Source organism: Fringilla coelebs (genome assembly GCF_963513975.1).
Source record: "Fringilla coelebs genome assembly, chromosome: 15".
NCBI classification, from domain to species: Eukaryota; Metazoa; Chordata; class Aves; order Passeriformes; family Fringillidae; genus Fringilla; species Fringilla coelebs.
In genome coordinates, this window is record NC_140041.1 from 14,735,166 (window position 1) to 14,747,850 (window position 12,685).

Genomic DNA, 12,685 nt, shown 5'->3' on the forward strand with positions numbered 1-12,685 from the left:
AACTTCTGTTTCAGTGTCTCCAAAACTATCCTCTCCCTCGTCCCAAAAAGAAGCTATTTGAACTAAACCTTTCCCTGCATCCCACCTTACTAACAAGAAAGAACAAGAAAGTCAACATTTTGTAATTAAATTGCAATTAAGACTCTGCAGTCTCACAGCAGGTACTTTGTACACCTTTAGCATAAGCAGGGCTGTGCAAGGGAAAACCTTCTCAGCATCATAATCTGACAATTTCAGAAGATGCCCATTATATTGTGGAAAGACTAAAGGCAAGTATGCAGTGATAATTCTACAGAATAAGCTGGGAGCATTCAAGATTTTACAGGTAGAGGCAAAATACAGTCTTCTTCCTGAACATGCTTCGCCCTCAGGCCTTTACTACTGAACTGCCAGCTCCAAGGAATACCACAATTATTTAGGTTTCCAACAGTAAGTTTAAAAAACCCAAACAAACAAACAAAAAAAAACCCAAATACCTTCCTAAGTCACATCCTTTATCTGCTAATAAACCTGAATTACTTCATTTCTTCTTTGCTACAAGTTTACCCAAAAATAAATAGTCACCACAATCCTAAATAGACTAAACTGGCTTAATACCAATTGTCTTTAGTCACTATATTTTCCATGAAGGTAGGTTACAACCTTGCAGTCTTTCTGTTGCTGTATTAAGCAGCTGGACAAAGAAATTTTGGTTAATAGTTAATGACAGTGTCCTTCCAGAGCTATTTCACAGCTGAGTATCTAAAAATGGGCACAAGCAGTAAGAACACAGCATTTGGAATGAGTATTGCAACAGCTACGTCATATTAATGTTATTTCATTAAAATTTTTAGGTTGTATCTCACATTAACTAAAAAGCTTGGCAAACAAAACCCCACAAGTTCACAAACATGCACTTTGGCTGAAAGCAAGTGTTCTTTTGTGAAATGAATCTGGTCAATTACAGACATGATTACTTTCACATTTCCAAGCCATGTTTATTTGTGGAGGATAACGATGTTTCCTTTCCTTTCATAGGTATCCCTTTGTTAAACTGGCTCCTCCAGGAGATCAAGTAACTCATGTCCTAAAAAGGTAACAGGAGCTGTTCCATTTGCCTCAGAGACCCAGTTTCTGGTTCCTGACCACACAGAGATGGTAATTTTAAATGACACTGTGTATTTGCAACAAGCAAATTTCACAATGGCTCAATATGGACGTTATTTATTTATTTATTAATTTACCCACGAATGGTAAGGCCACTGGATTTTTCTGAGCTAATGTCTGCAGCTACAGGAGTTACAGTTACTGTGTAATAACAAAAAAACAACACTGGCAGTCTGAAGGCTGAGACTGCACTTGCCAATTAGGAGTCTATTAGCACTACGTTTTCAAGCTGTCTGAAGAAATGCAATCAACTGTTTGGTAGCAAGGAGAGCTAGAACACTGTGACAGAAGTTAACTCATAGAAAATAAATACCCCTGAACAGTTTCCCCCCCACATTTCACATGATCATATAGAGAAACAGTTTAAATAATTCAGTAATTGTCAAAACAAGGAATAATTAAAAGTGACAGCAATCTTTAAGATATCAGCTCTATTAGTAGATGTAAGTTACCAAGACTAATTTATTTTTCAGAAGACGCAGTCACCTACTGCAACTCCTATAAAATTATCTAAGGTTATCAAAACCTGCCTTCTTTTCACATCCTAAATGGTCTTAGAGAACCTTTCAACTGAGTAGCCTTGGAGAATGCAAAACAAAACACACACCTCCAAAAATCACACAGGGAGGTATTTGTTTACTAAGTATAAAGTAATGTCTTGAGAGGAAACACTGAGCACAGTCTGCAGCCTACATTAGGGTGATTCTAAACAGCTTGACAGGATGAGGAGAGTAACCACCAAGAAACATATTTATTGCTCTGACTCAGAATGGAGTAGAGAAAAAAACCCCTCCCTAACTCCCAACAGATCTCATTATTATTAACCTGCATTTTTTTTAATCTGTTGTAGTCTCATTAGGTAAGTTGAATATACACTAATATTTCTAATTGTATCCCTAATGAACCAGTTAATATCTATTTAGCATGCAGTCAATATTTAACTGGTCAGGATAAGACACACCCTTTGGATGAGGGGAGGAAAAAGTTCAACAACATTGAGGTGGTTTCCTTATAACTCAAACAGACCCTGACAACATTGGTGTCATGGTAGTTTCATTCTTAGTGGCAAACCAAACACCTCCAGAAAGTTTTAATCTATTTAAAGTAACAGTCTACACAGAATACTCACTTCTCCACTCTGACAGAACCCAAATACATACCACCAGTACTTTTATTGCAATAAGCTGCAGAAACTGAATTGAAAGCTTCTCATATGAAGATCTGTGGGATCCGGAGATCAATTTGAGCCTGAATGATTCAAAGTAGCCCCACACAAGTCACATAACTGTATTTCAGTTTATATCCTTTCTCAGAAGTTTGTGATCCAAGAGTGGAACCAGAACACTAGTGCTTACCCTCCCCGTCACAACAGTGATACAAATAGAAAGGCTGGCTTGGGGCCTTCAAGTTGTGATATATGATAGGAGAACAACCTAAATAAATCTAAACTTGCAGCTAACAAACCACTAACAGTACAGTTTTGAATAGCAAAAATATGTAGAAATGTCTTATCATGGAAAATGGCTCCCACAGCTGACCTTCCTGTCCTTTCCCCATCACCACAAGCATTTGTGGTGCTATGAGCAGCTGTTTGTAAAACATGTGGCCAAATCAATTATGAACCCTAAAACCATTATGGGGGCTCTTTTAGCTGTTACCAGCAAGAGAGCACAAGCAAATACTGAACCACACACCAACAGCACAAGAAAGGCAAAGACAGGGAATGGCCAGGTAAAAATATTAGTTAGTTCTCTATTAGTAGAAAAATAATCTTAGAGCTCTTCAACCTGCTTGTGAAATCACATGCTAAGGGTGTATTGCTCTCAACTTGTACTTTGCCCCCAGCCACTTATTCTTGCCCAAACACCATTCCTTCCTTTATGCCAGTACAAATATTCACGTGACGATGGAGTTAACTATACCAGGGAACTAATCCAGTGGAGAACTAAATTGGCAAAAACAACTGGTTAGTCAGAGATTCTCTCATCAAGCAGAAAGTCTGCAAGTGCCAGCAAAAGGGAGAGAAATGTGCAGGCTGTGGCAGACAGGAGGCTGTGAAACCTCTTTCACCATCAGCCTACGCTTACACCGACTGTGAAACTACAAACTTTGATTTCATGGCTTGGGTTATGTTTTCTTATTGGTGAAAGTGCTGACTGTGTTTGAGATTTCAGGGCAACTACAAGGGGAGATTTAACTCTGTGTCCAATGTCCTCCACTTACACGAGAACTTTAAGGGTCCTTCTCCTCTCCCATCTCAGCACCACTTCCTCAAATGCGCAACATAATTGTATGGCAAATAAATTTAGGGAACTACTCTAACTCAAACCCAGATAATCTACAAAGTCCTTTTGGGAGAGAAAGAGCTTCCAGTTGGGTCTGTTCCTCTTTCCAATTCCTCACACTGCAACCCAAACACCATCATTACACAGCACACAATGCAAGAATAAGTAATGAATACTCTTTCTAGCTGGTACTGAAAAAATACTCAAGAGTACTCAGAGCACAAGATTATAAGAGTACTCTTATACAGCTTTCTGGAAAGAAGTAAGGTACCAACTTGTACCAATTTCATGCGACCTTACCTTAGCATATCTTAAAAAAAAAAGTACATCTCAGTTAGAATCAGATCTTGTTTTGCAGAGAGGCAGAACAGGAGGACCACTTTGTTCTGGACAGTTCTGCTCTTCTACACAACTGCTCTTTCTAAAGAGGCTACCAAGCATCATTCAAGTTTTAGCTGCGTAACAGCTATTCATTCCAAATGGAACAGGTAAATAAAGCTCCTGCTCCAAACCAAAACATGACAGCAGCTGTCAATCCTTGTGTCTAACTGGCTCCATATTTGACCTAGGTCAATAGGATCCAGATCACTACAAGGAGCTAGAAAAAGACCAACTGCAAATCTGACTATTCACCTGGTATATGTGCTACTAATTCTGCTTTTCATTCTCTTGCCCTTCATTAGTTCTGCCTTATAAATACAAAAAATTGAAATAAGCATTTAAACAAAGTCTATGAAACAGCCAATTTTAAACAAAATGTTATGCCATTGTACAGCTTTGTATCAGTAAAAAAAACTATTAAAGGGAACAGCTCTTCTCAAGGAGTTTAAATTTCCTGCCCCTCTTCTCTAAATACCATCTCAGTTTAAGTTCAGAGCACGCAGTGGTAATTTGGAAGCTGAAGTTCCTCATCAAGCACATGCCAGCAAAGTATTTGAAACATACTTGAAGCAACAGGTCAACAGGCCAGTCACACTCTGTATGTTGGATATGAGTTCAAATTGGAATTCCTATATTACGACTTTGGACAAGCTGTACTCACACTTCAGAATAAATCAATGAAAGATATTCCAAAAGTTCCAGAATGAAGCACACAACTCTCAATCATTACATTTTTGTGTTCTTCATCCTGTGAAGCAATGCTTCACTCATTCTTCAATGGCTCATCTTTGTTTTTAGAAATAATCATCATTTTCATATAAATACAGAAATTCATTTAAACACTTGAAATGAATGGAGATAAATATAAAAGAATCAGATCAGCAAGACTGCACTTTAGGACAACCGCAACACTAACAGTTGCACACTGAAATAGCAAAGCCTGAGGAGAGAAAGCAGTAGTGTGTCCAATGCTTTGGAAGTAATTATACCTTGTATACAAAATAATTATGCAAATCAGCTAATATTCTGTAATACACTAACTGGCAACACAACCAAGAGAATTAGCATAGAACTGAGTTAAGCACCTTGATCCTTTTGACCACAGCTGCACACTGTGATGTAGGTAAGGCTCTTATCCTTGACCAATTTTATGCAGGAGCCCAGTCCTGCTTGGCAAGGACACACAAAACTCTTGCTTTAGAGACCATTTCAAAAACACAGTTGTCACACCTACATCACTTAGATTTCTTGAAAATACATAAAGCCAACACCTGAGCTAGCCTTACACAACACAATATAGATTATTGTCAGCTACTACAGGGTGTAAAATGGCAATAACACATTTGAAAGAGCACTAACAAAAGCACCACTTGGAGTGTGCTGATGAAACTGTGTGCTTGGCCACAACTACCTTATGCCAACTCTTAATAAATCCAGCAGCTTGTCATATTTGCCTGTTTGATGGATTACTCCACCAGCTGAATATTCAAACAAGAGAACACTGTACCTATGTATGTGAGATAACAGAGCATAATACTTTCACAGATGCTTATCTCCCATACTCAATTACATGGCCCAAAGACTAGAACCCTTTTTCTTCCTTATTAATACCAGCAACTTTCTGGAAGTTTTTTAAGGGAAGGAGGAAAGCCTGAAGAAGTAACTTGCTGTTACAAGTACTTGGCAGACACAGCCATGCCTGGCTGCAGAGCCAAACGCTACATTCAAATCCAGTCCTCCTCTGTACTGCCAAGACTTTCTTCTCTCTCTCAGCTCTCTGGTAACCAGGCAGAGGACAAACCCTTCCAGGGCTGAAGATAATCACCATCATCTGGCTTGTAACAGTAATACACAATGCTGTTCTTGAAGCAGTTATCAGCAGGGCTCCTATTAGCCACAATAGGAGAATAACTCACACAGTGAGGGTTAACTAACTGTCCCTTACTTAAAACTGTGGAAGTGTTCACTGCCCTGAAGATCTTGCTTTTGCAAACCAAAATAAATTTTAAATATAGAGAAAACGAAATGATCCTCGGACTGAAGCAAAGGAGTTTACAGGAAATTCAGATAGCAATGGACAAATGTTAGACAGTCATTTACCCTTCTGCTGGATATACTTTATGATGGATCATTTACAATAATACATGCTATTACTGAATGCAAACAGCATTTCATTAAAGAGCTCAGTAGTCTGGGTGGACAAATTCATGAACCACAAGAAAATCGCCTGTAAATAAGAACAATTGCAGGCACATTAAAAGGAGAAAGCAGTTTGGCTGGAGGATTGAAAACCCCCAGCTAAGGGTACATGGGATCCTGCCTATTTCTGGGCAAACATGAGCATTCCAAAGGCAGAGAGCAATCAAAAGTCAATGTAAGGTCTGTAATTGTAGGGTAAATGACTGGGGTGCATTTATCACATTAGTATCCTGCAGACATAGCATGAGGTAGCAGACAGCAACAGGAGACTGGAAGTCAACAAATGCAGATTTTTAACTGTTACCAGCACAATGCAACTTGGTTTACTTGACAGAATTATCTTACTAGCTTCCCTCATCTGTGACCTGGGAGTGAAATGCAGGGTCTCATTACATGCTTTAGGTTACAACAGCAAGAAATTGCAATGACAATAGAAGCAGTAATTCACGCTATTTTACCAATAATTTACCCTCCTCTTTACAGATTGTACAATTAGAAGCACTAAAGAAAACATGCTGTTTATCAACCAGAACTTCTCCCCTGCCTAGTTCTATTGGAACTCATGACAACAGCTCCTTTAATCCTTCCTTTTCCCCAAACATTAAAAATACTTTCTCTTTGCATAGATGTAGCATCAGAATAAATAATAGAGGACCCAAGTGCCTACATCTAAAATACACTTTAAGGTGTTATAATGCCTCCTTATTACAATCAATTCTAAACAAGACTATTTGCTCTCCATTTAAAAAGAAATTAAACTATTATATACTGGGCAATTCATCAAGTTTGTGAAGCGCATGGAAACAGCTCTGCAACACTTCACCTCCCACTCTGCAACACAAGGGAGTGCAAACACATTCCTGCTGGGCCACTAGAAAGGTGTGGCTAAGAGCTGTAGTAGCAAAGCAGGGCTCAGGTGGACAAAACTGAGCTGGAAGGAGCACAGAACAAAACAGGAATATGCAAACTGTCAAATTCCTATTAATACTAAGAAATTCACAGGCTCTCTCCATTAATTTTTAAGTAAAAGTGACAACTACCTCACTCACCTGAATTAAAGAACATCTGGATAATACTGTCCTAACTACATTCATGTCTGTCACTTTCATCCCCTTTTTATGAGACTGTTCTTATCCTGTGATGCATGGAAAGGGGCTTAAAAGGACCTCTCTCACATTAAGGTCATGCATGCAGAAGATCCCAAAAGCTAAGAACGGCAATGGAATTTTAAAGAAAGCGGCTGTAAGGTCTCACCACACTGCTACATAGGTAGCAATCTGACCTCAATGGGTCCAAAGGTTTTCCAGCCTGCCTGCTGCATGTCCTACATGTCTGTGACATAAATCAGGCAGCAAAAATGTTAACATGACATATTAAGAGAGAAGTTATTGCAGTGAGGAGTCCAGCTGGCCTTGCTACCTATATACACATAAAGACTGTGTTCTGCTTTGAGCTGAACCCCTCGTGCAGGTTAACAACATAAGGGAACCTTTCAGTAAAATAAGAATCAGCAGTTTCTGCTTCAAGAAGAGGAAATTCAACAAAACTAAAAAGAGATGATGGCCTGTCTTTTGAACGTGGCCACTAGGCCAAGCTGATATCTCCAAGCTTCTGACAAGTTAAAGCCTGTTTTAACAGGAATTCTTAACATTCCTCGGTTTTTTTGTTTGGTTTTTTTTTAAAGCCATGGGGTTTTCTTTGTAGACCTCTCCTAGAAATCTCACAGGGAACACAAAGCACAACATGTACTTGTCCAGTAAGACTTAAAAGTGAAGTTACCAAATTGCATAACACTGTATTTCCACAGCCAGGACTCCTGAACTCACTCTCGGTGACCACAACAGCTTTTGCCGGCTTTGTTATCATACAGTGAGGAGAAACTTGGTTAAGGCCCTTGGTGACTGGATTATCAAAGTACTGATACACCTACACCAATAAAAATTTGACTTTCCTTGTGTAAGCTGCCTCTACACAGTACCAGGCAGGCTGCAGATCCTTAGTCTCCTGCAGCTCACAAGCAGTAAATGCAACTTGGCCTCAAGTTTCATCACAAGCGCAGGATTGTTTCAGAGCAGGCATGGGGTAACCTGAACTCTGCCATGGGTGCCACAATACCTGAGACTGCTCTCACCAGAGCATCCAGAGACAAAGCTGCAGATCCCCTGCTGCAGCAGAGCAGTGGGAGGGAGGGAGACCAGACTCCTTCCCACCTGCCAAATGTTCCTGCAGCTCACACTCCTACCAGCAGCTCCAGTGTGTGACATGTGCCTCTGTGTTCTGTCACAGCAACTGGCCACCTCCTGCCTGGAATGCTGAGGCAACACAGCCACACTGCAGCCCTCAGCTGAGCCGGTGACAGAAGAGAATCTAACCAGCAATCTCTGCCATTGCCTCAGGAGTGACTCAGAACTGCCACCTGACTCACCAACTTTGCACCAAGCACCACCCTGGCCCTGAGCCATCAGAAACCTCTGCCATTTAAACAGTGTTCACTGTCCTGGAGCCAACGAGCTGAGCACAGAGGGCTGCATTTATTTTCCAACTGTTTAGTTTACTTTACAAATTCAGTTTTGAATTACTGGGGAAAAAGAGCCCATACAAGTGAACACAAAAGTGAAAAGCTGCCTTCTTAAGTTAATTTATTCACATAATAATATGAAATAGAATTTACTCCAGAAGAAATAAGAGTATGTAGACCTGTACCTTCTAAACTATAAACTAACCAGAAATTCAACTGAAATTCAATATAATTTCACACACTTTGCGAACTCTTGAACACACTGCAGTAACCATTAAGAAATTGGAGGGTGGAAAAATTTTGACAGTTATTTTGAAATTGCAAGAATAAGCCTCATGACAAGCAGATTTTACTAGGTACATATAGGTTTTACTATAATTTTTTGATTTAAACTGAAACCTTATTTACAATGCCCAGCTAGAAACAAGGTATTACTGTTCAAACCTAATCAAGGTACTTAATATTTAAAGGAGGGAGTTGCATTGGCATTGAAAAGCAGTGAAGTTAACAAAGGACAGAACAAGACACAGAACAAAAGGATTCCACCACATCCTAGAACAGTAAATCTAATACTCTACCACAGTGTCTTCCTCCTAAACTTCAAATACAACAGGACCACCACTCAATATCTAAATAACTGTCTCATGCACAACGAGATACAGATCCATACTTTGGAGTTACTAGAAAATGCTACCATAAAAATAAGAGGTGATTGTGATTGAGAATCACAAAGCAGAATTTACCTCATGAACTTCATTGCCCAATTCCAACCACACCAAATAAATAGAGACCAAATACTTCAAAAATACTAAATACAAATTTGAATTTCTGACATGTATTTTGCAGTTGCTAACTTATTTTTTGGTTCTAAGACTGATGAATGTTAACAGGTTACCATTTTTACCCGGGTTTTAGCATTTAAAGTAACCCACAGCTGTTTATCATCACTTACAGAACCTTCACACACCAAAGTATCTGAGAATTGTGTAATAAAAGTCCTTCATGTTGAAATAACTGACCTAACCAAGCTCTCAGCCCCTGAAGCACAATAAGGATAAAAAAATAAACCCCAGATGAGTAAATTGAAACTCTAAGATAAGTATCAGCTGAATATGGAACTAAGATGCAGAGCTCTAAACCACTATCAAAGCTATCAAGGAAAATTTCAAGCTATTTGCACATTTTCAAAAACCTCATAGAGTCATATTCCCTTCTTAAGGAAAGAAGAGCAGTTTCATGCTTAAGTTCAGTATGCTGCCACAGCATCAGCTGTTATTTATGAGGCAGATTATATCATTTAGCTTCCTCTGCAGAGAATTTTGTAAGTCATGGCCTTAAGACAGAAGACATTATGACAAATCTGTACCACACACAATGGGACTATTGATCCTGATGTCTCTAAATACTATTTACTCTGCAGGCTCCACCTTCCTCCTGCCCCTCCTCCCCCTTATTTTTTTAATAAACAATCTGCTTTATTTGGATAATGCTATCCCCTAAAAACAGAGGTTTATTCAGAAAATGTTTTTTATTATTGGAAGTGTTTGCTTCTTGCACCTGTTCTGGAAATAGAATGCCTTTTCCAATTCTGGAAATAGAATGTCTTCTGCAATTCAGATTTTGATGTAGTGTTGGACTTAGTTATATCCTTGGAAGCAAACATTTTAAAACAGTGACATATAATAACGCTACAGTGATCATTAATGCTACAGACAAAAAAGTACACAAATAAAACTCAGGAAAAAAGTTTATTTCCCTGAAAGATCCTGGAACTCAAGTCAGGGTTCCAGTCATAAATACCTAATCTGTCACATTATTAAAACTACTTTACCCAGGGCTGACTTTGTATACAAGAAGCTGTAAAAAGTAAATAACTTCCTCAGGACAAGACTTAATCTCAGTGGTTTTTGAATGTCATCCAAATCTTGGCCTAGAAAAGTCTCAGTCTAGTACAAAGCACCTTGAGCAAAACAGTTGATTATCATGAATAAGCTGACACTTCAGTTTGCCATCTTTGAGCCTACACATCACACAGGTCCTTTTAAAAGCTGTTTGGAGAAACAAAAATTTTAAAAAAAGTTTAAAACAGAACCTCAGTTTTGAAAGACTTTTGACTTGTAAAGGCAGGTGAAACTGTTTATCATTAATATCATCTGGTATATACCAATCTACAGACCTTCAGCCAGTTATTCCTCTTAGCATTCCATAATTCATAGAACACAAAGTTGTTTGGACTGGAAAGTAACTTCAGGGAGCATCTAGGACAACCCCCTGCCATGAGCAGGGACATCTTAAATCCACAGAATTACTGGGGTTGGAAGGGAGCTCTGGAGACCATCCAGTTCCACCCCCTGCTAAAGCAGGTACACCTGGAGCAGGTTGCACAGGATCACATCCAGCCAGGTTTGGAATATCTCCAGAGAAGGAGACTGCACAACCTCTCTGGACAGGCTGTTCCAGTGCTCTGTCACCCTGAAAGTAAAGAAGCTTTTCCTCATATTCACACAGAACTTCTGTTTCAGCTTGTGCCCACTGCCCCTTGTCCCATCACTGGGCACCACTGAAGAGAGTGATGGAGAAGGGCTTCAAGCTTTCCCCTACAGACTTCTTGCTTGAAGAGGCAAAACAACCTTTGCTAAGTTCTTCACCATACCAAATTTTTCTCATACCAAAAATGAAGGACTGGCTGACACACAGCAGAAATGACATCACGCTCTCCATCTGCAACACAATGATCACGCTAACCAAGTCCATAGACAAATATTCAGCGGGAGGAGGCTCTATTCAAGGAAACAAACTTGTAAATATCTGAGCTATTTAAATGTGTAAGGGCTGCGATAGGGCAGCTCAGCCCAATACTACTCTGAACCTCCCCAGGTTGTGAGTCAATGGCAATGGCAGGCCAACCTGTCCTTAGGAAGGAGGGAAACACTTTAAAGACCATATGGTGACTTGGGAAGCTCTCTCAAAATGTGCAGGTGATTCCTTACCCCCCCCTCCTGCTTTGAGAGACTTTTCTGTTCCCCCTCAGGGCCTAATGGCCACGCTGGGAGCCAGTCCAGCAGAGACAGACTCCAAGGGCTCACACAGCAAACCGGGCACACACAGACGGGGACCCTGGCACAGGAGGGGGCAGCCGAAGCTGAAGCGCTGATCGCCAAGAGCTGGAAGGGCCCAGATGCGCCCGAAAGGGGCGGGAAAGTAGCCAGCCATGATGGAAAGGCCACATACTACCTGAACAGCAACCCCTGGCTGCCTGCAGCCCCGGAGGGACCACAAAGCCACGCCGGGAGGACGCTCAGGGGCGGCCCCGGGCAGTCACAGGGGGACAGGGACGGGAGCAGGGAGAGACAACGGGGCCGGGGTCAGCCGGGCACAGAGGGGGTGTGAGGGCGCCACCTCAGCAGGGGAGGGGCCGCGGCCATGTTGGGGGGGGCGGGGGGAACGCGGGCCCGGCTGAGGGGCCACGGCCGAGACGCCCCCGGCCCCCCGCGCGCGTCCCGCCGTACTCACGCCTTGTCCACCAGCTCCCGCACTTTCCACATGTTCAACATGGAGCCGACCTCCCGGAGACCCGCCCGGTCTCGCTCCCTCCGCCGCCGGCCCCAGGAGGCCCCGCTCGCCGCGCTCCGGCCGCCGCCGCCTCCGCCAAGCAGGGGACGCGGCACCGCTCCCGGAAATGAAGGGTCGGCAGCCCCGCGGGGTGCTGGGAAATGGAGTCTCGGGGAGGGAGGGGCCGGGCGCGGAGCCTGCTGGGCGCCGCGAGGGCTGCCGGGAGTGGTAGTTCGCGGCTGTGCGCGCGGTGCCTGCCGGGAACGAGCGTGAGGGGCGTGAGGGGGGCCGGGCCCGGGTGAAACTGACCCGGGTGAAACTGACCGGGGTGGGGCGGGGCGGGGCACCGCCGACCGTGCCCTGGGTGTGAACCGGCGCTCCCACATGGCGGGGACACCAAGCGGTTGTCCCCGTCTGGGGGCCACGGACAGCCCGGTTCAAACCCGGTCTCAAAGCTCCCTCACACCCTGCAGCCTGCGTCCGCAGCCCGGCGAGGCACAGGATGGAAAAAGGCTGTGAAATAGTTGGTTAAAAGTCAAAACACTGGCGTACAGCCCATGTCGGACCAGAATGTGGTTTTATACTCGGCTTTCAGCGTGAGGAA

At 42.3% G+C, this 12,685-nt stretch overlaps 1 protein-coding gene across 1 annotated transcript in view; it reads right to left on the reverse strand.

Moving 5' to 3' along the window:
• Nucleotides 1-12,189, reverse strand: part of CLINT1 (clathrin interactor 1) — a 46,702-nt gene extending 34,513 nt beyond the window's left edge. Inside the window, exon 1 of the mRNA XM_084215523.1 lies at nt 12,043-12,189. Coding sequence (XP_084071649.1) covers nt 12,043-12,083 — 41 coding nt within the window. The 5' untranslated portion in view covers nt 12,084-12,189. The remainder of the gene's footprint in view (nt 1-12,042) is intronic.
• Nucleotides 12,190-12,685: the final 496 nt, after the last annotated feature.